At 42.3% G+C, this 24019-nt stretch overlaps 1 protein-coding gene across 3 annotated transcripts in view; it reads left to right on the top strand.

Annotated features, from left to right (window-relative positions):
• Positions 1-24019, top strand: part of galnt2 (UDP-N-acetyl-alpha-D-galactosamine:polypeptide N-acetylgalactosaminyltransferase 2) — a 47599-nt gene that overhangs the window by 8772 nt on the left and 14808 nt on the right. For 2 of the 3 annotated variants that reach the window (XM_071488109.1, XM_071488110.1), the window contains exon 2: positions 20476-20563. In XM_071488109.1, the coding sequence (XP_071344210.1) occupies positions 20476-20563 (88 nt within the window). Of the gene's footprint in view, positions 1-20473; positions 20564-24019 lie in introns of all 3 variants that reach the window. The other variant, XM_071488108.1, reaches the window with a different exon arrangement.

Raw genomic sequence — 24019 nt, 5'->3', positions numbered from 1 at the left:
CATGGAGTGATGGCTTCTCTTCTAATCAATCGCTAAGCACTGTAGAGAGAAGGTATGGACCAGGGCCAGTCCATTAGACGTGCTTTATGTTGAATGGCTTTAACAGCAGCACAGAAAACTCCCCTCTGTGATGAAACTCGGCAGCTTAAGTAACTGATTTTTTAAATGGAAAAAATGTCCAGATAATGTCTGGCTATCTGCCAAAGTGGTGGGTAGATAGATGTTTTTTAACACTGGTCTGGTGGGAGGTGTTAGTTTCTCACCCTGCCTCACATCATGGCCATTGAATAATTAACTGGTTTTTGTTTTAGCTGTGCTGTGAGAGAAATCCACCAAAGACATGCATAGTGACTTAACACCAGCCATTTGTGATGCACTTTGTCTGTCAGTTGTTTCTACAGTTGCTTTTCTTGGTTTAATCTGTGCAACTCCTTTATGCGTTTATTGTCTTAAATCTATTTACGTCCTAGTTTTGTAAGGCCTGATTATTTATTGATGCAAGTGTGATTAAGGGCTGCACAAACTTGGCGTAACTCCTCGGCCTATTCTGTTATTTGGTGATATTAATCGTAAACTTCAGTTTCTGGTATCAGCCTGTCTGAGAAAATGAGCGAAGTTTTCTTTCTTGCCATGTCGCCATTGTGCATTGATTGTCATCAGCTATTCAAGAAGGAGAAGGAAGAAGATGCAGATACTGTGTAACCAATTTGGATATATTTATCAAACTGATTTTAAGCCCTTCTACATCTACATGACATGAACCTACTTCACTGACTCCTGCTGCTAATGCTTCTTGTGACCCCTCCCCCCTCATGACAGGGTTAAGGCACATTGCTATAGGACTGAAATGAATACACTGCTACTTATTAACACCCATAAAAAGGTCCAAAATCCATGGTTAAGTTTGTAATTTTATTGGCCAATACTAGTAAAGAAGAAGTTGTAAAATGTCAGTTTCTTTACAGTATGTTGAAATAGGTGTCAGGAAGCAGAGTTGCTGACTCAGCTCTACTGGCTTTCTCTAGACTTTCTTTCTGACTGTATAAAGTCAAACCCATCACTGGAAACTAAAGTGAGCAGCGATTTACATCCTGTTAGGCCCTAGCATGTACATGAGTGTGTGAAGAGTCACGACACAATGAATAGTATTGGATGAAATTAATAAAGAGCCTTGGTGTGTGTGTGAGTGTGTGAGTGTGTGTGTGAGAGTTTTTGACCACAGCATGTTCTCCCATTTTGCCAGCTCTTCCTGTGGGCTCGTCTCTCCTCTCAGGGACACGTCAGCAGATTTAGGACAGACTGCTACTGTATGGCATATTTCTCTGGTGACTGGAACCTTGGTTGGCTGTTGTGTAAAAATAGACACGTGTATTTACACATTCGACATAATAATAAAGTATGCCTCTGTTTTACATGAACCCTCCATTTTAACATAAAGTTCAAAACGAAAAAACTAGATCCAGCGTGCCTGTCAGCGGAGGTTTATGTGTAACAGTGTTTCATCAGTGCCAGACTAGCTCTGCTGCCTGAGCACTGTGCAGCCTGTGCCAGTTGTAATTGTATGAGTTCATGTACAGTGATTTATGATAGGAAATTCTTTGTTACTCCAAATAAGCAGCTGTACCCATCAGTTCCAGTCAGGGATACCAATGCTGCCAACAAGTAGTTTGTAGCTTAGTGGCATGTGTTGAAAAATGTTTTAGGCTGACTTCCTCGTTGCAGCGGCGAGATTATTTGTCAAGGAAACTGACTGAAGTGTAAACGCTCCCTGTGCTGACCGTACGTGAAAGTATCAGGAATGGAATAAAAGGTGTGTTTGTCTGCTCTAACGTAAGCTGCGAAGTTAGGATGTCCAGTTAACCAACGTTTTGTACTTGGGTAATTTTGAGACAAGACAGAGTTTGTCGGTGTATATCCTGCGTTGTACAGTACAGTTCCTTGTACAGTGGACGCAGCTTAAAAAAAAAAAAAAAAGTGCAGAGATTTGTCTGACAAAATGAGATGAGACTTTTTGACTCATGATTAAAATCACTGACAGTCCCAGGTGCTGCTATATCAGTTTAGAGTTTAGACAGTAACGTTAGCAGCTCCGCCCTGTTTGATTTCAGTGACAGTTCACGCTACAGAAACCACAACCAAACTCTGAGACAGTGTTATGTTGTGCTCGTGCTAATCTAAAAGCCGCTGGAAGTGAAAGCGCACTGTTTGAAAAAATAAAGAATAAAGCATAAATCATGTAAGCCAAGTAGCTAAAATAAAGGGTTAACATTATTTAAGATAAAGTAACAGTTTTTTTTCTTGAACATACATATAAAACAAGGACTTACACTGCAATGCAAAAACAATGCTGCTGTTGTCAACAATGTGCTGTTGTAGCTTAAGCCCCAGTCTTTTAGCACAGTACCGTGTATGTGGCTATCACATGGATATGTAGGAGGCCTCAGTTGTCCCTTGCGGACGCACACATGGGCGGCTGTGATGCCACGGACGCATGTTGTTCTACTTTTTTCTAGTCCGCTTGGTGGGCGCCTGGATGAACACATATGCAGCATAGTGGTAACCAGTCTGTGCGGCCAAAACGAATTTGTGGGTGCACGGGCCCCTACGCAGAACATCGCATCCACTCTCTGATGATGAAAATTAAATCACACGGACCCTGGTGGATCCCTGTGGACGCGGAAAGTATAACACTAACTAAACAGTGTTCTCATTTTAAAACCAGTCAGCTGGGAACATTAAAAGGGGAGCTGGAGACTGTTTTCAGCCAACTCATGAAGCTAGCATTGGCTTAATAAGCTATCTAGCCACAGCTGATAAAACCCCTGACACAGGCTTTATTTATTTAAACTCGCCGGTGTCTCTCCAACCGACCATATGGTAATGCGCTTTTTTCACATCCTCTCTCCCACCCTCTCTTTTTCTACTATATGTCTACTATTTGCTTTCTGGTGTTCCTTTCGCAAGCATATTTTCTCTGTTCCCATGCATACTCGCCTTCTCATACCAATTGTTTTTTTATTTTTTTATTTAGTTTGTTTGTTCTTTTGAAGTAGGCCAGAAAATCAGTTGGTCACCAAGGGAGCCAATTATGAAAAAAACAATCATGAAAACATAGTACTCCTGTCATGTACAGATCCACCAGAAACCAGGTTTGTGACCCACTTTGGGGGCCTAACCCACAGTTTTAGAAACCACAGACATAAAGAGAGTAACAGAATATCGTGAGCTCTTGGGCCAGCGGGGCCTCATTGCCTTTTTCTGCGTCTCTGTGCATTTCTGCCTTAAAAGGTAGGTTTGATTTATCTGTGCTTTCAGCTCGGTGGGGGTGGAGCAGATGTGATTGTGTCAGACCCCATGAAGACGGGCTAAGAATAGCTAAAACCATCTAACACCTTAGCTTGGATTGGTTTGAAATGGGTTTTTTTTTCACGCCCTCTCTGCTGCATGTCATTATGCCCTGGAGCCTTACGTCATGTTGAAGACAAGGCCAAGTCTGCTGCTGACGCGGGTACAGCTAGCTGGGCCCACTTTGTGAAGCGGTATTGGTACAGTATGTTAGACTTCTTGACGGTGTGTATGTGTTGCCCTTCCTACTTGCGGAAACGTACGGTTTCATTGTAACAGTGCAGTCTGCTGTCTGTCAGCTTTGTTTGCTCCTGACACACCGCGTCTCACCTCAGCCTCCGTCGTCGCTCTCCCTTCTGCTGCCGTCCATTAACAACATGGCAGCTGCAGAGTGTGTGATGTTCTCGTAGGTCAGAGTTCACTGTCCCATCCTGCGTGTGAATGAATTACAGTGTGCAACTACGGCAGCACAAGGATCCGCAGTCATAAACGGCAGGCAGAGATGGCCGAGGGCATGGCTCATGTCAGCTGACTGATTAAAATGTATGAACACAGCTAAATGAAATTACACATTCAAAGCTGTAATGGCAGGACAGAGATAAATTGTGGCACCAGAGAATTTGTATGCTGGTGGGACTGAAGTCTGTGTTGTTTCTGTTTCTGTTTGTTGGCAGATAACTGAGCTCTCACACTCTATTACTCACAGTTCTCACGTTTCCAAAAACAGCAGCGTGCTAGAAATGAAATCAAACATAGTTATTGCACTGCTATTGAACGTGGCTCTGAAAGTAAATGTCTCTATATTCACTGCAACTTGGTCCGTTCACTTAATAACTTTACGTGAAGGAATAACTTTGTAGCTGATTTTGATTAGTGTATTTTCCTACATCGTGGCAGGATTTCAGTCACAACAGCTGTATTGTTGTAGATAGATTTCAGCTCAAATTTCTCAGTGATGATCATAATGATGATGGTTAAGAAACTTCATCACCGGCAGCACGGCACAATCAGGCCTAAATTGTACTTTACTCATTGCAAAAACTTGAATCTATCTTTTTTTTCCATGTCTGCACGGATCCACACAGTCAAACATTTTGGGCTATATGCGGACCTTTGCAGGCAACGTGACCACATGCGCGACCACATCCGTGAATGCACACACCCAGTGTGGTATAGTATGTCTGCGTCTGCTGCCCCTGTTTTGGACGATATGTGGTCCTGCACTGGAACAGTTGATGAGGAAGAAAGCAGACAGATCCAATGCTTTTACATTCGATTTCTGAGTATTACTCTTTCAAAGTGTTCACAGTGTTCTTCAGTTGTGCAGATGGGTTCACACTTTGAGCGTCACCAGACTGACCTCTCTCAGAAGGTCCTGTGTGTGGATGGTGCAGCCTCAGCTGCTCTTACTTCTCATGTGATTTATTAGGCGTTTTGCTTGCTGTTTCTGTGTCACAGGTTTGATGACATGATAAGGATTCTTTCAGCTGCCTTTTATAGTGGACCACAGCCAAATATTTATAATTACTGAATCCAACTTTCAACAGCGTGCCCTGAAACCAGAACGCACCCCAAACCTGTCAGACCAGTGTGTAAAAATTGCCAAACAATCTGTAATATGTCACTGTCTGGTTAGTGAAACTATAGGTCATAACTCAAAATGAGATGTAGGCCTCTGGCAGAGCCGCAGGATGAGCGGAGCACTTTGTTTCAAAGGACTTGTATCCCTTTTCAAAAGAAACATTTCTTTCTGTGCCAGAAAAGTTGCAGAACAAGAGCGTGTAATTAGCCTTCATTAAAAATTTCACATCTGCTCCTCCACTGTAACTCGGGCCTGATGAACACGTCTGTGAATTTTAACGTCATACAAGCTGGGATGGTGTCGCGATCCGGGCGTGTTTTTACGACTGAGGCTGTGCGCTGTCTGTGTTGTAGCACGCACAGAAACATGACACATGCACATCAAAGGGGGCCCATCAGGACCAGATGTATTCATGATACACAAAACGATTACAGGTGCCGCTTAATACACAAAACCAGTATTCAAGAGTGTGACGTGTGAGTCTAATCCATCAAACACATCAAGCTCAGTTTACCAGTTGTGTGCAGTTCTACTGTAAAACTGTTGTATAATGGCTTCTTCTGCTCTGGAGGAGTTTTGTCAGTGTCATCAGGGTTATCTCAGACTGGGCCCAGAGAGAAAGCCAGGGTTACAAAGCATTAAAGGTGTGTGTGTGTGTGTGTGTGCGCCAGATGTATAATAAAATAACTTTTTGTGTTGCATCATGGGAACTGTAGGATCCAGTGTTTTTATAGCTTTACCCAAATAAGTATAAATCTCAGTCTCTGTTGCTTTGATTTGACCATTGTTTTTCTTCCATCTGTCTCTTGTGAGTCCCCCAAATTTATCAGAAGTGCAACACTACCCCTTTAATGAATGGGCGACGGTGGTTTAGCAGAGTTGTAAAGAGAGGAATAACAGAATGACCCGATCCTTTCAGGACGTCATGCAGCAGGTTTCAGCAGTTAGCTCTTGTCACCCATACTGTACGTGAATGTTGGAATAACTTCCACCGGATTATAGGTTTGACCTTGACCTGTAGCATTGTGTACTGGCTCTATGTAATGACAGAAAGTCTGCCTTGGTGCTTTTACAGGATGTTATTGTTGCTAGTGCAAGGATAGGACGAGTCTATGTCCAAACAGGAGTGTGTTGACATTCTTCTACAGTGGGAGTAGGAGTCAAGCTCTTGCATGTGTGATTTATTAAACAGCTGGTGTGAATAAGAAGTAATTAAGTGTATGGAGGATTTTTAAAATGTAGACCGAAGGTTATATGTGCATATTTGAACGTTTGGTCTGTATTAGTGATGTAACACATGCGTACGACATAGTCATGTAGAGGAAACACATGGAGACAGTAAATCTTGACTTTGCTTCAGCCCAAACACAAACTCATGCGCTCACAGGAAGATTTTATATATTACACACCACTATTGCTCACGTCCATATGTGATACCCATTCACAAAAAAACACGCCCTCCCCCCACCCTCCTTTCAGAAAACCTTTCTCCTTGTATGGGAAAGAAAATATTTATAGACTTAAAGCTCTTTCCTGTTCTAACCAAACACACACACACACACACACACACACACACACACACACACACTCCTATGAAATGAGGTAACACGTGCTGTCATGCGATTTCAGTGGCTATCAGTACAGTAACGCTGATGACCTCAGTGTCGCTTTGGGGTCTTACTGTAAATCTATCCACATTTTGTCAGAGCTATTTGCAATTTTAATCTTTTGTTAGTGCAAAGCCCTTCATTATATTCTCTTAAAAAAAACCTACCAGGAGCTGTAATTTTCACAAATCCCCATCATTTTCATGTAATAAACAATTAAATGAAAGCACTTCCCATCATCCAGATTATTTTAAAGCAAGCAGGAACTTATTTGGTGGTAGTAATCACAGACCACCGCTGTGGTCGACGAGGGACAATCCTTTACTGTTGGCAGGGAGGAGGAGGAAGAGGAGGGGGGGCGTCAAAGAAGGCAGGGAGGAAAAGCGGGGTGCAGGGAAAGAAAAGAGAGGAAGCAAGGGGTCGATGAAAGAGTTTGCACAAGTGAATTGGGGATTTTAACTTCCCCACCCTGAGCACCCCACCACCCTGACCTACTTTTTTGCCTCTGCTGACACACTTAGATGATTCAGCACTTCACTCCATCTCCCTCCCTGCTTCATCTTTCACCCTCACGCTCCCGACATTTCCCTCCTGCTCCTCCTCTCTCCTTCAGTCTCTTGCCTCGTCTTGTTTTCCCTCTTTCGGTGTCTCCAGCAGCGCCTTCCCTCTTTTCTGAAAATTGAATGTGAACTTGCCCATTATCAGGAGCCATTTGTTCAAATTAATTCTCAAACTCCCGCCGACTAACAGCGGGGAATAAGCAGCTTTCGCAATGCTGAATAATCATTACCGCCACGTGAAAATCTGACAAAAGATTTTTAGTAATGTAACATTTTTGTTTTTACACTAATGATGGTCAAGCTCTCTTGAGTGCTACTCCACCAGCACATAGAGGACCGGGTGGCACATAAATTCAGGTAGAGGGATAAGAACCACATAGTTTTACATGATAACACTGACGACTTGGCGGGCTGCGTCCCATCCCCCTTTCCTCCCCACCCTCTTGTTCCTCACTCTCACAGATCTCCTCAGCGCTTCTGTCAACAACCGTGAATACAGCTGTACTCTCTTGCGCTTTCATGTCCTTCTGCACAGAAACACAAGAGGTTCTGTCTCTGACCCCTCTGACCAAACATAAAAGACCTGTGTGTGTGTGTGTGTGTGTGTGTGTGTGTGTGTGTGTGTGTGTGTGTGTGTGTGTGTGTGTGTGTTTGTCTTCACTGTGGCTTTACTACAGTGCTACAACAATAGATGTAATGGACACCATGAAACTGAGCTCTGTTCAGCCGTCACTGACAGGCAGGAAGGCAGCAGCAGGAGTACACCTTGTTGTACTTTACCAGTTAACAAGTATCAATGAGTCAAAGAAAACAAGATCAACAAGATGTGTTTCCTCCTCGCACCTTTCATTATCTCACAAGTGAGAAAATAAGACTTAGTTGAATTCTGAAACATTTATATGTCATTGTTTCCATAGGAGGTTAGTATAATGTTTAATAAGAGGCTGAACACTTTCCTCTGCCAGAACTGCTGTTAAAGTTTAGCTACCATGACTGCAGACTCCTCAAATGTGAGAGTTTTCTGTTCTATGTCATAGATGCAGATTGAGCATCGTTAGGTTTCAGGCAAACCTTAAGTAATTTGGAGACATCACAGTGGGCTCTGGGAAATTGTGACGCACATATTTCCTTACTTTCTGCCATTTTCCACTCTAAACAATGAATCAGTTTGAGCCTCGTGGTGGTTTATACGCACATGTTCCTCTCATCCTCCAGTGACCTATGATCATGACCTCTGGTGCTCACTCCCTGCTGTTACTCTGCTGCCTGCTTACAAAAGTGTAACTACCTCCAGTTGCAGGAGGAGGCTGGAGGCTATTAGTCGTCTGTGAGTTTGAAATGATTGAATGATTTGAAATGTTGTGCATCTTTGGCTCTGCTGGGGGTCTGTGAGCTCAGGGACAGTCTGTGTCATCCGCTTTGCTCCAGCTAAACAGGCATGCAGGCTGTTTGTACCCACCCCTGGAGTGTACCAGCCACAAGTGTACAGGACCTGCGTCATGGTAACAATGATAAACACACACTTAAGGTTGTGAAACAGTTATAGTTTGGTTACGTTTAGGCACAAAAGCTAATTGGTTAGCCTCAGGAAAAGATCATGGTTTGGGCTCCGTCATGGTTACCATCATAAACACACGGTTAAGGTTGTGTTTAACGGTCGTGGTTAAAAAAAAAAACAACTAACAACAACTATGATGACCATTGGTTTCATAGAGGAAATGAACAGCGGTCTTCAGTGTCAAAGTCCAGTGTTTTATAGCCTTATCCCTCCATCCCTACTGCCTCCTAACGCAGGCGCTTTTTTTACCACTTCACCAGACTTCCTGCATATTGTTGCAATAAAAGGGAAAAATCTGCCTGTCATTTTCTCAATGAATCATTCAGACAGTCTGTTCTGTAAGACCCAAACCCAAAGATTTACTCTCACATTAATCAAAGTAAATCCGTGGATCCTTAGAGGAAGCTGCAACTATGAAATGTTTGGCATTTTTGTCTGAAAAACGACTTAAACAATGACTCGATTATCAGAATATTTGCAACTGATCGTTTTACCTTCAGTGAAAATATCCTCTGCTTGTGTAACCAGTAGTCCTCCCTGTCTGACCTGAAGCTGTGCCACAGACAGCTCAGATGTTTAAAACTTGATTTTTCCCCTGGGAAAGATGTTCCATTCAGTGGATTTTTTTCTGAGCAGCAGCAAGTGTTTTTGTACTTAAATTCAGTAATATGACATTTGTCATCCAAGAAATGACGAAACAGTAGAAGATACAGAGTTCAGTCTTTCTTGTGAACAATCCTTTTAAGAGCAGCAGGTATACAGGAGATGGTGCACATGTATAATCTGTCCTAAGTGCTTCTGCTGTGATGTGGAGGAGATGGTGAAGTCGCTTATGGGAAATCTTCATTTGGGCTGATTCAGATGTCACCAACCTCAGCCGCTGTTAAACAAGAGCGCAGGAACTGAGGGTAATCAGTTACATTTTTTTCTATGTGTGTGTGGTCTGACGAGTTTGTGTATGTGTACAGGAATGTGTGTGTGTGTGTGTCTTTCTTTGTGCCTGTGTGTGTATGTGTGTAGGATGCAGATGGGGTTTTGGGAAGGGGGCCAGCACACACAATTGCTCCATTGAGCCGTCTTACACCCCCTAAGCCTGTCTCTCTCTCTCCCTCTCTCTGTCTCTGTCTCTCTCTCTCTCTCTCTCTCTCTCTCACTCTCACTCACTCACATGCACACACACACACACGCACACACACACTCGCACACACATACACACACACACACCCTGGTGTGACTTGTCACAGTTTGCTCAGTGCAGTCTGAACTCTCAAGCGAGTGAAGTTGAAGGGTTTTCAGGGTTGAAGTCTTTTGGATTATACAAACAGCCCCACTCCCGTCTTTGTTGTCCCCTCTCTCTCTCCTCTTTCTCTCCAGTGCAGAGGTTTTATTATGGACTGACGTTATTTTAAAGTTACACAGCAGCCTAATGAGCTGCTCCACGTGTTTGAAGCAGAGCAGGCATCTCCTAAAGCGATGCATCAGCAGGGGTGTGTGTGTGTGTGTGTGTGTGTGTGTGTGTGTGTGTGTGTGTGTGTGTGTGTGTGTGTGTGTGTGTGTCTGACACACTTGTGATACCTCTGTGATGTTTTGGATAACGTTCCCCCTCTGTCATGCCTTATTAGACGTCAGACAGATAGACAGACAGAGAGCAGTACTGAGGGTTTTTTCATCCAGGGCTGGTTGACTGAACAGCTTGAAGACTCCCTCTGTTACAGTACTGAGAGAAACTCTGCATAGATATATTTATCAGACTGGGCCATTTTACTCTTCCTTCTTCTTCTATTTTTTTTTTTACTGTAGTTTGCATATGTTTGTAGACAAATGGGATACTTCATCCCACAAGGATGAGCAGGTTATGGAGCGATAGATAATTTAAGCGATTAATTGATTTCTTCTGGAAGAATCTGTTGCACGTGACACAGAAAAGAAATCATTAAATGTGATTTTTTTTTTTTTTAAGATATTTTTTTGGGCACTTTGCCTTTATTGAATAGGACAGTAGAGAGTGACAGGAAAGGGGCAGAGAGAGGGGGAATGACATGCAGGAAAGAGTCGGGCCGGTCAGGAGTCAAACTGGCGACTTGCCTGCTAAGAGCATCTGTGCTCACGTGGTACGAGCCCTAACCACTTGGCTATCAGGTCGGCCAGTGATGATGTTTTACTATTTTGACTGTTTAGTTTTCTGTATCGGAATATATTCCCGATCCTAACATCCCTTTGAATGTAGTGCTGACTTGCAGAAACCAGGAGCTGATTGTGCTGACCTGTTAATGTGCCTGTGCACTGGAGAGACTGTTAATGTACATTTACAAACATGAATATGAAGACTAATGTCTTCCGCTTTATGTGCGGGAAAATGCACTGCAGTGTCACAACTCTGTGTGTGTGTGTGTGTGTGTGTGTGTGTGTGCAAAATCAAAGCCATTGTCTTGTGACTGATCTCATCGCTGTGTCTTATCTGCCTGCTCAACATCAGAGGGAAAATTTCCTGTCACATGAAAAAACCGGTGTGATTCATGCGTGGATGGTGGCTTAAAGTGGAGTTAAACTTAAGCTCATGTCTTTTGTTCGTGTCGAAAGAGTCGTAGGAAATTGTAGAAAACTGGTCCTGGGACACGCCTCCCCCATCGTCCACCTTCCTCTCTCAGTCACTCACCCTGTCCAGCATTATCATGACTGTGCAGTAGGTGAAGATCTGCTAATGCAGTGAGAGTAATCACTCTTTAATGTCAGGAGGTATCACAGAGTCCACTAAGACTAGTATGACTTAATGGATGCTGATAAATGTTGCATTGGCTGACTATTGCATCAGTTTGCTCTGCTTTCTGTTGCCATTTTCAATTTTCCTGTCACTCTTTAACTGCCTTGCTCTCAAAAAGAGAGGATCTAACATGTCTGCCAACCATTTGGGGCGAAGGTTTTATCAGCCATGTGCATAACGTTCTGCTGTAATATTTCCCTTCAGCAGTGTTTAGCGGGAGCAGTCAGATAAATTAAAACATTCAGAGTTTAAGCAGAGTCTCAAGCGGAATCTCTGAAAAGCTGGCATGATGAAGATGAGATGTTTCCAGTTTATTTCGAGACTTCAAGCCAAAGCAGCAAAGTCTCAGTTGGTGATGAGCAGAAAGTTTGGAAACTGCAGCATCTTGAGGAAGTAACAAGCTGAAATTCAAAATGTTACTTTAGTGAGTAAGGAAGCGGAGAGTAAAAAGGATGAGGTGAGGCCTGATCAGTGGAGGTGGCATGTGGAGAGGAGAAATGAAAGAGGAGCAGCAGAATCGGCGGGAGGAGAGGCCACCGCATGACAAAGAGCCGCAGAGAGGCGAGTCGAGGAGGAGGGAGACGAGAAGCATTACAATGAAATGAAGCTCAAAGAAACTGGAAGGAGGAGGTGCTCGCAGGTGAAAGGTTCCGCCACAAGGTTTTACTGCCATGGAGGCACGAAATCAGTCAGTCTCAGCAGGTGGAGCTTCAACATGGAGCGCTTCGCTGGGAGGCACAACAAAACGACCACAGACGCCAAAACCCGCCGTCTACATCCTCCCAACTCAGCTGCGTGTAACTACATCCCAGTTATGGCTGTTTTTAGGACTTGTTTTCTGCAACAAGCTTCCTTCACTCCTTTCATCCTTTCATGTTGAACTACTGCCAGAAGATACTGTGTTTTTGTGTGTGTGTGTGTGTGTGTGTGTGTGTGTGTGTGTGGCCCGAGGACACCGAGCTGTGATTAAAGAGGAGGGAAAAAAAATGTGACTTGTTCTAGATTCTTTCTTCTCCTGGATAAACAACTTGCAGTGCCAGCCGGAGAGGACAGCATCACCGCAGGGAGCCTGAATCAGGGATATTAACACGGTCACAGTGGGCTCGTGTGCAGTCTCACTGTCTCATGCAGATGAAGATGTCACACTTTTTATGCAAAATACACACCATGTCCCCGGTTTTGTTTCCCTGCTCATAAACAGCGTATGTGGGGGTGGGGGTATTGCGTTGGAGACAGAGGTGGTTGGTTGCGGTCTAATTGTTGTTTTCCAAGTTTGTTTTGTTGTCGTCCAGCAAACACAACCCTCCTTGTCTTTAGTAATGCACCATGTGACACTTAGTCACATCTACACAGTCCCGCTCTCTAAACTCTATGAACTACAGAGTTCAGGAAAAGCAGAAGTTCCTTGAGTAAGTTTGCCTTTCTACTGCTTTTCATGAACTGTGAAGATTTGGTAAATTAGGAGGAGCTGATTTAAAAGTTGGGTTCCTGTGGTCTCTAATGTTTTAATAATCCTGTCTCAGATTTTTTAAATATCCTCTGTTGCTCTTTGGTGAACTGTGTGTCCTTGTTCTTAGGCTTTTAGCTGTGCTAACGCCTTGGCTCGAGGACTGGAAATGTCATTTGGTGCAGACTTTGAAGCTGCTATCCTTAACATTAATAGGAGTGAAATGTGTCCTTCCAGGCTTCACAGTGAGACATAAATTAAGTGCTTGTCTTTGGTCTTCTATGTGGTGATTTGTTGGTTGCCTCCAGTTTTCCTTTTTGCTTCTTGAAGTTCAGTGAGTTCGTTCTAGGGTCAAGTCAGGAGAAGTGAAATGCCTGCAAGTCATGATAAAATCTTTTGTCTATGCTTCACATTATAGCGTAGACTGTTTCTAATTACTATTAATATTTTACACTCAGCCACAACTTCAGTTGATTCTGTCAGAAATGTTCTTGCCATGAATGGAGTTAAATGCTACATTTCACATTTAGGCCATTAAATGCAATGTGATTTCCATACGAAGCCCAGTACATTGATAGTAGCGCTGCCAAAGTAAAATAATCATGTTAGAGATGTGAGTAAAAGACAGATAAGAAAAGGGGAGAGTTTCAGTAGATTAGTGTTGAGTAGAGAGGGGAGAGGAGGAGATATGATTCAGAGGGCATCAGGCGATGTAAGGTACTTAAAGGTTAAAAAGATTAGTTTTTCGTGCACTGTGACGGGAGATGACCAGTGACTGTGTGTTCTTTTGACATTTTGACCTTTTGACGTTTATCTGAACAGGAAGTGGGTTAAAAGTAAATTGATAGTTGTAACATTTTGTTTTTTAGACCCTTTTTCGGTTGTGGTTTGATTCTCTCTGGGACAACTGGTGTGTTGTATGACTAGGAACCACTCAGGGAGGTCAAAGGTCAGGCTCAGCTCACCAAGCACCATGCCTGGAGCTTATCTGGATTCAGTGTCTTGCTTAAGGACACTTCAGCAGGACATATGCTGGCTGTCACAGGGGCTTGAACCTGAGCCACCCACATGAGGGACATTTTCTCTAATCACGAACAGCGCTCGCTGCTGTACGCCGCCCTGCGGGGGAAAGCCTGCACCAAATGTTACATAGCACAACATACTTCCTGGAAACCAGCAACATTGCTTTCTGGGTTTTGGTGACATTGTCACATGGGACACATTATGTATAATTATACATTTTTGGACTGCAGTTAAGTGGGGGGTGAGGAGCATAATGCATCCATTTGTTTCTCTTCAGATTTATTTTTGGACACACTCGCAGCACGGTTCTGTCAGTCCGCCACATTACTGAAATATTTCTACTAACAACTATTGGATGGATTCTCATAAACCTTCATACAGACATTCGTGGCTGTTTTAGTTATTTGACCTCTGGAGCACCATTATGTTTTTCTTTTATATATAGCAAAATGTCTTAACAAGTACTGGACGAATTTCATGAAATTTGATACAAACATTTATGTCCGTGTCAGGATTAATTGTAATAACTATGATCCTCTGACTTTTCATCCAGTGTCATAATCGGGTCATATTAATTTATCTAACACTCTGGTTCATGACCAAATAGCTACAAAACTGTGAGTACAGCCTCATGTAGTTCAGTGTTAATTTAATAAATAAGGGTTGGGGTATTTGTTTGGGCATTAAACAAATACGAATCATTCTAGTGTAACACAAAACAGAGTAACAACCAGTAATTTCAGATGGGATTCCAGTAAGCACCGTATCGTATCATCCCTGTGTGCTGCTGTCCATCAGTGTGTTTCATTACTTCCTCTCCCTGCTGCAGTTGTGCCTGATGTCCTCGACTGTACCGTTGTCTCTTGGGGGGATTTTGTGATGAATTAAGCCTGCAAAGCAAATCAGATCACTGGCACCGCGTGTTGTATCAGAAACATGGTTTAATCCGGATTTACACTGTGAAATCAAAACCAGTTTTGGCCCGAGTTTGAATGTATAGCAGAGGAAATTCCATCAGAACGTGTATTTTTCCTGTAATTGACTGGTGTAAAGATGTTCTCTGCATGCATTGTTATGATGTTTGGCTTTAGAATAATGTGTACAGTATTTGTACATGTCATGCATTTATGTATGTGTGTCTCGCATGGCCAGGAGTACTATGTTGTGTGTTGGTGAAACCCTTGGCTCGAATTTGAGTTAATCTATCAGTGGATGTGATCAGATTACTGTGGATTATACTCTGACTATTAGAGGCTCATCCAACACAAGATAAAAAAAAAACACACACACACACATTCACTCGCAGACAGATAAGTGTTCAAAGTGTGCGTGTGAACCGGACTGACACACTAATGCATGTGAGCGCTCAATCCCCCGACATACACAAATATGAGCTGACACTTGTTAACACACACACGCGTGCTTGGTCTGATCTGTTGAGGGCTTAAAGTCCATCCCATTATCAGAGAAGCAGGTGTGAGAGCTCTGTTGTGCCCCGTGGAGATCCTTCAGTTGGCAGAGAGAAAACGCTTGTTAGGACTGGGAATCACTCGTAAGACAAAAAAAATACTATGACATGACTAAAAATGAACTAAAAAAACCTAAACTAAGGTTTAAAAAAAAAAAAAAAAAAAGTTTTTAACTTCAGGCTGAACGATAAGCGATTATTTTGGAGGGTATTGTCAGGGTAATATGAGTCACAATTTCAGTTTGAATGGTAATTTCATTATTACTGAAAAAAATGACTGTTGTGAAACATTTTTACCTTTATCAAAAGAATTGCAGCTCTCAGGATTTTGATATTGCAATTGGCCATATTGTGATTTCAATAATATTTGGATGAATTATTCAGCCCTAGTTCAAATGTATAAGAAAAAAACTTAAATATGACATGAAGCAGATGTAAAAAGGAGCGGTAATCTCAGTTGTCTTCTCACAGTTTATATGAAGGAGCCAGAGATGCATTCAGTACGGTCAGCTGTGCCACAGAAGATAGAAACAGCTGTTTTTGATGTGTGCAACAGGCAGATTCGACTGAAATTGAAATATTGAAATTCATTCTGACAGCCTCAGTGCGTTAATTATTATAAATTAAGGTGCTTTGATGTACAGCGTGTACAGTACTCATCACGCTGGGAGACCCTTGCACTGACTGCTTCCTGTGCTGCAGCATGACTCAAAGCTGTCCTTTTCTTTGTGTCACAACGTGGCTCGTATGGCCATAACAAAAGTGTCAGACACACTGTTCTCAGCAGCCAAACAGAAATAGTTTATTTAACAAACTGAGGATATTTAAATGCAAAACTCGATAATCCATGGGGTGTGAATGTCAGATGAGTGTTACGAGTGTGTGCAACTCTTGTAAGTGCATGAACACAAAGGCCTAAAGCATCCTAACTAAATGGCTGCACACAGGGAAGGTGGGAGCAGGACTGCCAGCAGCCGCCACAGCTTTTACAGACTGCTAACATGGGGACCAGGTGATCCCCTGCCCCACCCACCAGGCATCTGAGACAGAGGCAGCCCAAACAGGGTGACAGGAAAGGACACGGGTCGTCACATTAGTGAATATAAAGTCTTTATTGCTTATCGCTCTGTGTGCAGTAAGATGCTTGATGCTGCCCTTCAAGAACCGACAACAAAGCACAGAGACAAACAGACCGCAGGGACACACTCGCTCACGAGGTTTGTTAAGTTGCTCAAAGCAGGAGAACAAACCAACAATAAATCCAAAAAGGGCAGATTAAACAAGAGAGAGAGACATAACCAAACAAATGAAAAAGGAGCTATGCCTCAAACAGATGTTTGAAGCCACGACCAAAGAAATGAAAATCAGTATAAAGTGTTGTGATAATTCAACATGATCTTTTCAGCAGTTGTAAGATGTGCTTCTGCTCTTCTGTCGCTGACCAGAGAGCTGCACAGACACTGGCTGTGCACCACAAAATGTCTTCCACTGAAGTGTGTGCGTGTGTGTGTGTTTTGAAATTCAGCGTGCATATGAAGTGTGTCATCTTGCCTCTATGTGTCATGACCATCTGCAAGATGGCAGACTAAGCAAAAGGCTGCCCAGGGGACGCAGCAGAAGACAGAAAAATCAAGTGAGAAACAAAAAGACCTGAGAGACAGAAAGAAGGAGAAAGAGATGAATAAACATCACTGACCTGCTGATGTGTCAGTCGTTACAAATTCATACTGCGCGGCCAGACTTGGTTCAAACTCCCAGAACATTATTTTTTAGCTCTAGCATAGATCACAAATCTGGGGGGAAATGTGAATAAAATGATGCACTCGATGTCAGAATATTTCAGTTTGATGAAATGGCGCAGCCATGAAAGTCCTCAGTTTGAATATGACACTGTAGACATCTACACGAGTTTCAATTAACTGTGAAGAAGGTCTGTGTATGTACTGTATGTATGTATGTATGTATGTATGTGTGTGTATATATATATATATGTGTATATATATATATATATATATATACACACACACACACACACACACACGTGTACGTATGTTAAAAAATATTGTCAATATAACTGGGTGTGAAAGGGTTAACATTCAGTCAGATCAATAGTCTCTGTTCTGAATATTTCTGGCTGTAGCTGGTAGACCGAGGTATGTGTTTGTTTGTGTGTGTGTGTGTGCTCTAATCAATCATGTTTGTGTTTTAGAGAGCAGGCAGATACAGGCTGAAGCCTTTCTCACAAAGAGGTTTTCAAAGCCATTCATGTGATGCGAGTTATAAAAATAGCTCTCCAACATCTGCTCCCTACTTGCCCTTTTTAAATCATGTTTCAATCAGCAATAAGTCATATTTATCACAACCATTTGTTGATAAATCACGCAAACTGGTCCTTAAAGCACTGCACCGTTCTCATCATCTCCTAATGCCTTCTGTCTTAGTGCGATTTGTGATGGGCGATTCCCATAAATCACAGGGGGTTTGGATGTGAGCAGGCAGCACAGATGCAGCTGGAGGATTTCACTCTGTCTCCCATCACTTGTCTCTGGTTGACTCTTCTTCTTTCGTTTTATTTATATCGAGTTTCATTTTGCCTGTCTCTTTGTTATTCTGTGTTTCACTCACTTTTATCTCCCATTTCATCATCCTTTTCCTTTCTCCGCTGTCTGTTTGTTTAAAGAGGAAAAAAGTAAACTGATGACTTTCTCCAGTTACAACGAGTGAAAGTGGAGCTGAGGACTCTGCAGTCATTTGGAAATCACAAGCACAGGGGGGAAAATTACTCACTGATCTGTTCCCAGCACTCATTCTACACGAGCTCGAGGATGCAGAAGCAAACAACGGCACGGGAATCGAATCAGATTTTTTTTTTTCATTCCCAAATTGAATTTAACATAATAATATTTCTAACATATTTAAAAAAAATATGACTTGAATCTCTGCAGCTCTAAAAAAAAAAAAAAAAAAAAAACAGAAGAGAAAGTGGTGCGTTTCCGACAGGAAGCTCGCCTCACGACAGTCAACTTGTAGATATTTAACAGGCTGTCAGCGAAATTCTTCTTCTTCTTTTTCTTTTAATTGCTTGTTCAGCCAGATGTGTTTCATTTAAGTAGTCTTCCTGTAAACTGATTGTAAATTGAGAACAGCTGCTCAAACCATCAGATCTATCAAGAGTCTTTTGGTAGACTGTCAGCTGGTTGGAGTTGTATAGAAATGATATGATGGGAGTAAATGGAGGTAGTTGAGACAAACTGTTGACCATTATTTTTACGAGAATGTGATGTTATGGCTTTATCTTAGGCTTTAAGATTGAATTCAGTGGTGCACAGTCAGCTAACACACTTCCAACGGGCCTTTGTCCCTGTCGACCCCTGATTCATCTGACACAGATGTTACAAATAACACAACATACAAAGACTCAACAGTATATTTAATGCAACCTTGTCTGGATGTCTGGATGAGACTCAGAGGAGCCCGAGGACATGACAGATACGATCAACTTGATCTGACAGAGAGCAAGACGCACCTCAGCCAACTTCACCAGGTCTCTGTCAGTGCTCGACGCTCCTATAATCACATTACAGTGGTGTTACACCCACAACAGCTTCAAAATTGGACAAAATCACAACACTGTGAAAGATGTCAGCACATGCAAATGCTTGTTTACTGATGCCCCAAAGCAGTGAAAACACAAGCTCCTCAGTCTGTAATCTCTGCTCGATCAGATATAACGGTGGAGGATTGTGTTACCAGAGTGCAGAGCCATGAAACAGTTTGAAGAGTTGACTTTCAAATGTTAGCTTAAGAGCCTTTTCTACAAAAAACAAAACAAAACAACAACAAAAAAAAAAAACAACAGCCCGACAAATCAAACGTCCAAAAGCAATTTGGAGATCCATTTTACCTGAAAATGTGTCCTGTTTTTCCCTCAGAGCCTGTCAAACTATATTTTTACCGCGAGCATGCAGCCAGCTTTAGATTTCATCCTACACTGAGCATTACCATCTGACTGTGCACACACTCAGCTGTTGTGAACACACACAGAAATTGATGTAGGATCTTTTATAGTGGTCGTGGGTGTGAGAGAGTCTAATCTTATTGCAGTCACTGGAAAATGGGGGAAGTTTTAGAGCAGACTGACGAGCCGTCCGCACCAGATGAATGGAATTGTTGGCATCGAGCGAAGAAAGAGACAACAACAGCAGCTATTTTGCTACTAGAAATGCAAAGCATTAAAAATGGTGTGAAAATCCATTTTCCACATCTCTCAGGTGTAGAAATGAAATGTTAAATACTGTTGATGATGGTCTCAAACTGTTGTTAGGGCTCCCCGGGCTGTAAAGAAAACAGATCAATAAAGCATTTTTGAGAAGCTGGAGGTGAAAGGGGCCTACAGAGCAAATAAGAGAGCTGGGCAATAGTTTTTTTTAAAGTCAAGGGCAGTGGTCTGGACAGGGACTGAATGGTGCTAATTGCTGTGCCTCCTGTGTATTGATCCAGTGGGTTTTAATGGTAACATAGATGGACAAGGAGGGCTGGCTCAGTCGTCTGTCCATTTCTGAAAATGATGAGGGCATGATTGTGTTTCTCAGCTCACTGATGAAGTGAATGAGATCATGAAGGGACAGGAGGAAATGAAAGGAACAGATGAGTGAATGGGTGAATGAAGGAATGGATGACATAGCCTGGTTGTTGCTGAATGATGTGAAACAAAACAGCTCTTCAGTCTAATTATCAGGCTACGGATGACTGAAGGACCAGATGAGTGAACTAATGATTGAATGAGATGAGACATGGATATGAATTGGTTTACTTTTTAAGTGCAATGCTAGAAGACAGCTTTGCTTGATCAGCATCGTGGGCTCATAGAATCACAAATCGCTCTTGCCATGAATTTGAGCTCATCAGTAAACCGTTTTACTGGATGAAGGGCTAAAGTATTTGTTTTCTCTTCAGGGTTTGAAATAAAATATCTACTTTCTTCACAATTTTATAAATTTACAGCTCAAATGCTGTAATTTCTTCTCACCTCAGCCGCTCTACTCTGATTGTGTGTGTGTGTGTGTGTGTGTGTGTGTGTTACCATGCTGATGTGTGTCTTACTGTTTGTCTTGTTTCTTTCAGGATGATTGGGGCTCCAGCGACTTGTCTAGAAGGAGCAAAGCTCACAGCTCTGACGACAAGGCTCACGGCCTGGAGACTCTGCCACCAGGTAGGAAACTTCACCACCCATCATGCACCACCACCACACTGCAACTTAGTCTGGAATGAATAAAATACTTTTAATAATTACAATTATTTGCATATATTAAGAGGATAAACTAATGTTTTCCACGTCTTAAAAAGAAAAGCAACCAAGCGATCAAATATATTTTTGTCATATTCCTAACCAGGATATTTGACAAGGCTCTCTCAGGATCCTGGAGTGTTCAGTTTCTCCTTGTTTGTGCTTGTGATTGTACTAAAGAGAAAGGCAGGACAAATTCAGCCCAGCTGTAAAACATGTGCATGGCAGACTTTGTGCACCACAATTATATATCCAGAAAGTAGTGTTCCCACAACCAAAACTATTTCCTTTTTGAAATGTGGTAACACAGTAGTATAGTTTCAGTTTTATTACCAGGAGAACATGAACATCTCAGCTTCCCTAACCTTATCATGTTCAAATAACCACAGAGAAAGAGACAGACGACAATTCATTGCAGCCAGCAACGTGATGACATACATCAGATGTTGGAGCCACTAATTTATCCAGAATAATTCAGCGATCCATTTTAATCCTCCCGCAAACCCAACTATGCGTCTCCACCCAGACTTTGTGAAAGATTGTTTTAGAGTCTAACATAGTAGAGCAGAGAGGTCACGGCAGAAAGAGCATCAGAGCAGTGACTTTTCATTCAGCTCTCATCCTCAGCTTGGCTCAAAGCAGCTGCCGCTGCCCCTCCTTCCCCAGACTGTGGCCTGCGAACGCTGAACACACACTCTTATCTGATCCAGCAGTAGAAATGGAATCCAATTTGAATGTTGAAGTGGGGGCATTTCAACTTCAGGGTGACTTTACACTCGACGACGGCAGCGTATCACCCACAGCTCACACACACAGACATGACAGAACGTCTCTCATCGCTAACGAAGACTGTCTGGTGTGATTGAAAGCTGCAGGAAAAGGACACAGAAGGACGTGTTTAGGACTGAAACTAACATTTTTTTCTTTTCACGAATTGATTCATCAGCCAATTATTTTATTGACTGATCGATAAACTTTTGGTCTATAAAATATGAAAAATGTCATGAAAAATAAAATACATAAAATGTTTTATATGTAAAATACAAAATACTTATTCAAGTTTAGATTTTTTGTCAAAATTCTTACTCAAAATTATTATTAGTATTATCTTGTTTTTTTGTTAGTTTTTTTTGCTGTATTTGCTGCAATGATGTGGAAGTGTCCTCCAGGACCCTGTGAGCTCTCTTCTGACCACACCTGTCTCAATGATGCTTGGTGTGTGTGAAAGTAAAATTAGTATGAATCATTTGTTTATCATTACCCTTTGTTTTATGACATGATTCATTTGGCTGTAATTGTGTGCTTTCAGAACAAACTCTGCACCTAATGTAGGTGTATTGAAATGTGGGTAACTGAAGAAAAGAAACATCATGGCCTTTGGCTTTGCTTTAAAGAAAGCTGTAAATTAGCCCTTGATCTTACTGAGGAGATTCCCCCCTTGGTTTTAAGGTTGTGGGTGCCTGTACGCAATATCCTTATGTTCCTCAGCCATCGGTGCTTTGTGTCTTCATTTCTGTCCACAGTGTTTATTTCTCTAAACAAAGCAACTTTTTCCACAACTGTGTGAAACACTGCTTTTCAGCCTGTGTTTATTTCAGTATTTCACCAAGACACATTTGCACCTCCAGCGTCGGGTGTCCTCTGAGCTGGTAGGTGGAGGGTTTGCGGTTCAGTACTGATGGAGGGAACGATGCAGCATCCCGCCTGCCAGCCGCCGTCAGTTGGAAACAGGACAGCATCAGGGGATTTACAGAAAATGTTGCAACAAACAAAAGCAACCAGTCACCAGCTGTGGGTGGAAACGGCTCAATGACAAGAGGCAGAGGGAGAGAGAAGACCGTGAAGGCAACCAACAGACCACACCATTCACCAGTGCAGACACCAGATGGGTCTCAATGGGTGTACCTGCTAAAACCATCCGAGAGAGCACCGGGAAAACGTCAGATGACTGAGTAATCCCAGAGAGAAAAAAAAGGATAGTTAATCTACTTTAAGTGGTTCAGCGTACAAAGGGAACGGTGAAAGAATGACTGAGTTAAAGACTCCCAGAGTGAGAGGTTGAAACATTAATTTCACCGCATTAATTACTTGCTGCCACTAAACATAGAAATCAGCAAGGACATCAGGCTCTCTGACACATGCAGCAGTGTCTCGGAGGCACTGTTGTATAGGCGCAGGCAGATCATCGCCAGCCTCAGCCAATTAACATGCGAGACACATACACATGGCGTCAGGGCAGACCCACACGCCCGCTGGCTCTCTCCTCCTCGTCAGGCTCGCTGTCTGTCTGTCTGTCTGCCTGCCTCCGCCTGTCATGCACACACTCGTCCATACTAAGAGATGGTGTAATCTCACACTACCATATGTTTAACACAAGCCATTAGCATAGCAGCTGCACCCGTCTAATTAGTTGCATTATTATTCGCATGTGTCTGTATCTCAGCAGTCAGTGATAAACTGTGAAATGAAACATGACAACTTTCTCTGTTAAGCACACAGTGATCTCAGTAATCTGCTCAGACAGACGCGACGCGCTCTCAGAGCGTCTCTTTCTAAACTTATATTTTTAGGCAGCAGTAAATTAGTAAAAACTAAAATTTATGCAGTTTTTTTTTTTTTCTTTTTTTTTCCTGACTCGCTGCAGTGCATAATAAATGCTCTTTCGTGTTTTGAAGCTTTGCTAAAATCGTCTCGCCTTGTCTCCTGAATTCTGTTCTGCATATTTTAAACATATAAGCAGCAGCATACATTTCATGTAAGCTTTCCTCAGTGCCATGTTGCCGCCTTGTCAAGCAGCAACTTGAAGCGCCATGGTTTCCTTCCTGTCAGTCGTGAAGGATTCTTGCATCAGCCAGGCTGCTGCCTACATTTCATATTCCCACTGATGTATAATCCCATTCATTCCTGAGACACATTTTCAGCCTTTATGAAGGTTTAAGCATCATCTTTAGTGGAAGCTTTTTATTTTTGGATATGCTATTTTTATTTAATATGAGAGTTGCGTTGAGAATATGTTACTTATTAAAACCTGGATTTGCATTTTGTTATGTGGTGGTTTAGTGTTAACCTAAAAGTTGAAACACAAAGAAGAAATGGGACATTACTCATGTCATAATTTATACCTTTTTAACTGAACAGGCTAAAACCATGTAGATAACAGCAAACCTGTCAATGTGAGGATTGTCAGCATGTGTTTCTGTTCACCTAACACCCTGTTCACTTTCTCTGGTGGACTTTATTTTAGGTTTTGAAAATCTGCAATTGAATGCAATCCTTATGCTTTTTTTTTTTTTTTTTTACCTTTCCCTCCATCTTTCCAACGTACCATCTCTGTTAAACCACTGGCAAGACAACACTGAAATAGTGTATCCTTCAACTTCT

Source organism: Trachinotus anak, unplaced genomic scaffold (genome assembly GCF_046630095.1).
Source record: "Trachinotus anak isolate AG129_WGS33_773 ecotype Australia unplaced genomic scaffold, CSIRO_AGI_Tana_v1 ptg000011l, whole genome shotgun sequence".
NCBI lineage: Eukaryota > Metazoa > Chordata > Actinopteri > Carangiformes > Carangidae > Trachinotus > Trachinotus anak.
This window is presented reverse-complemented; position numbering and strand designations above follow the sequence as displayed.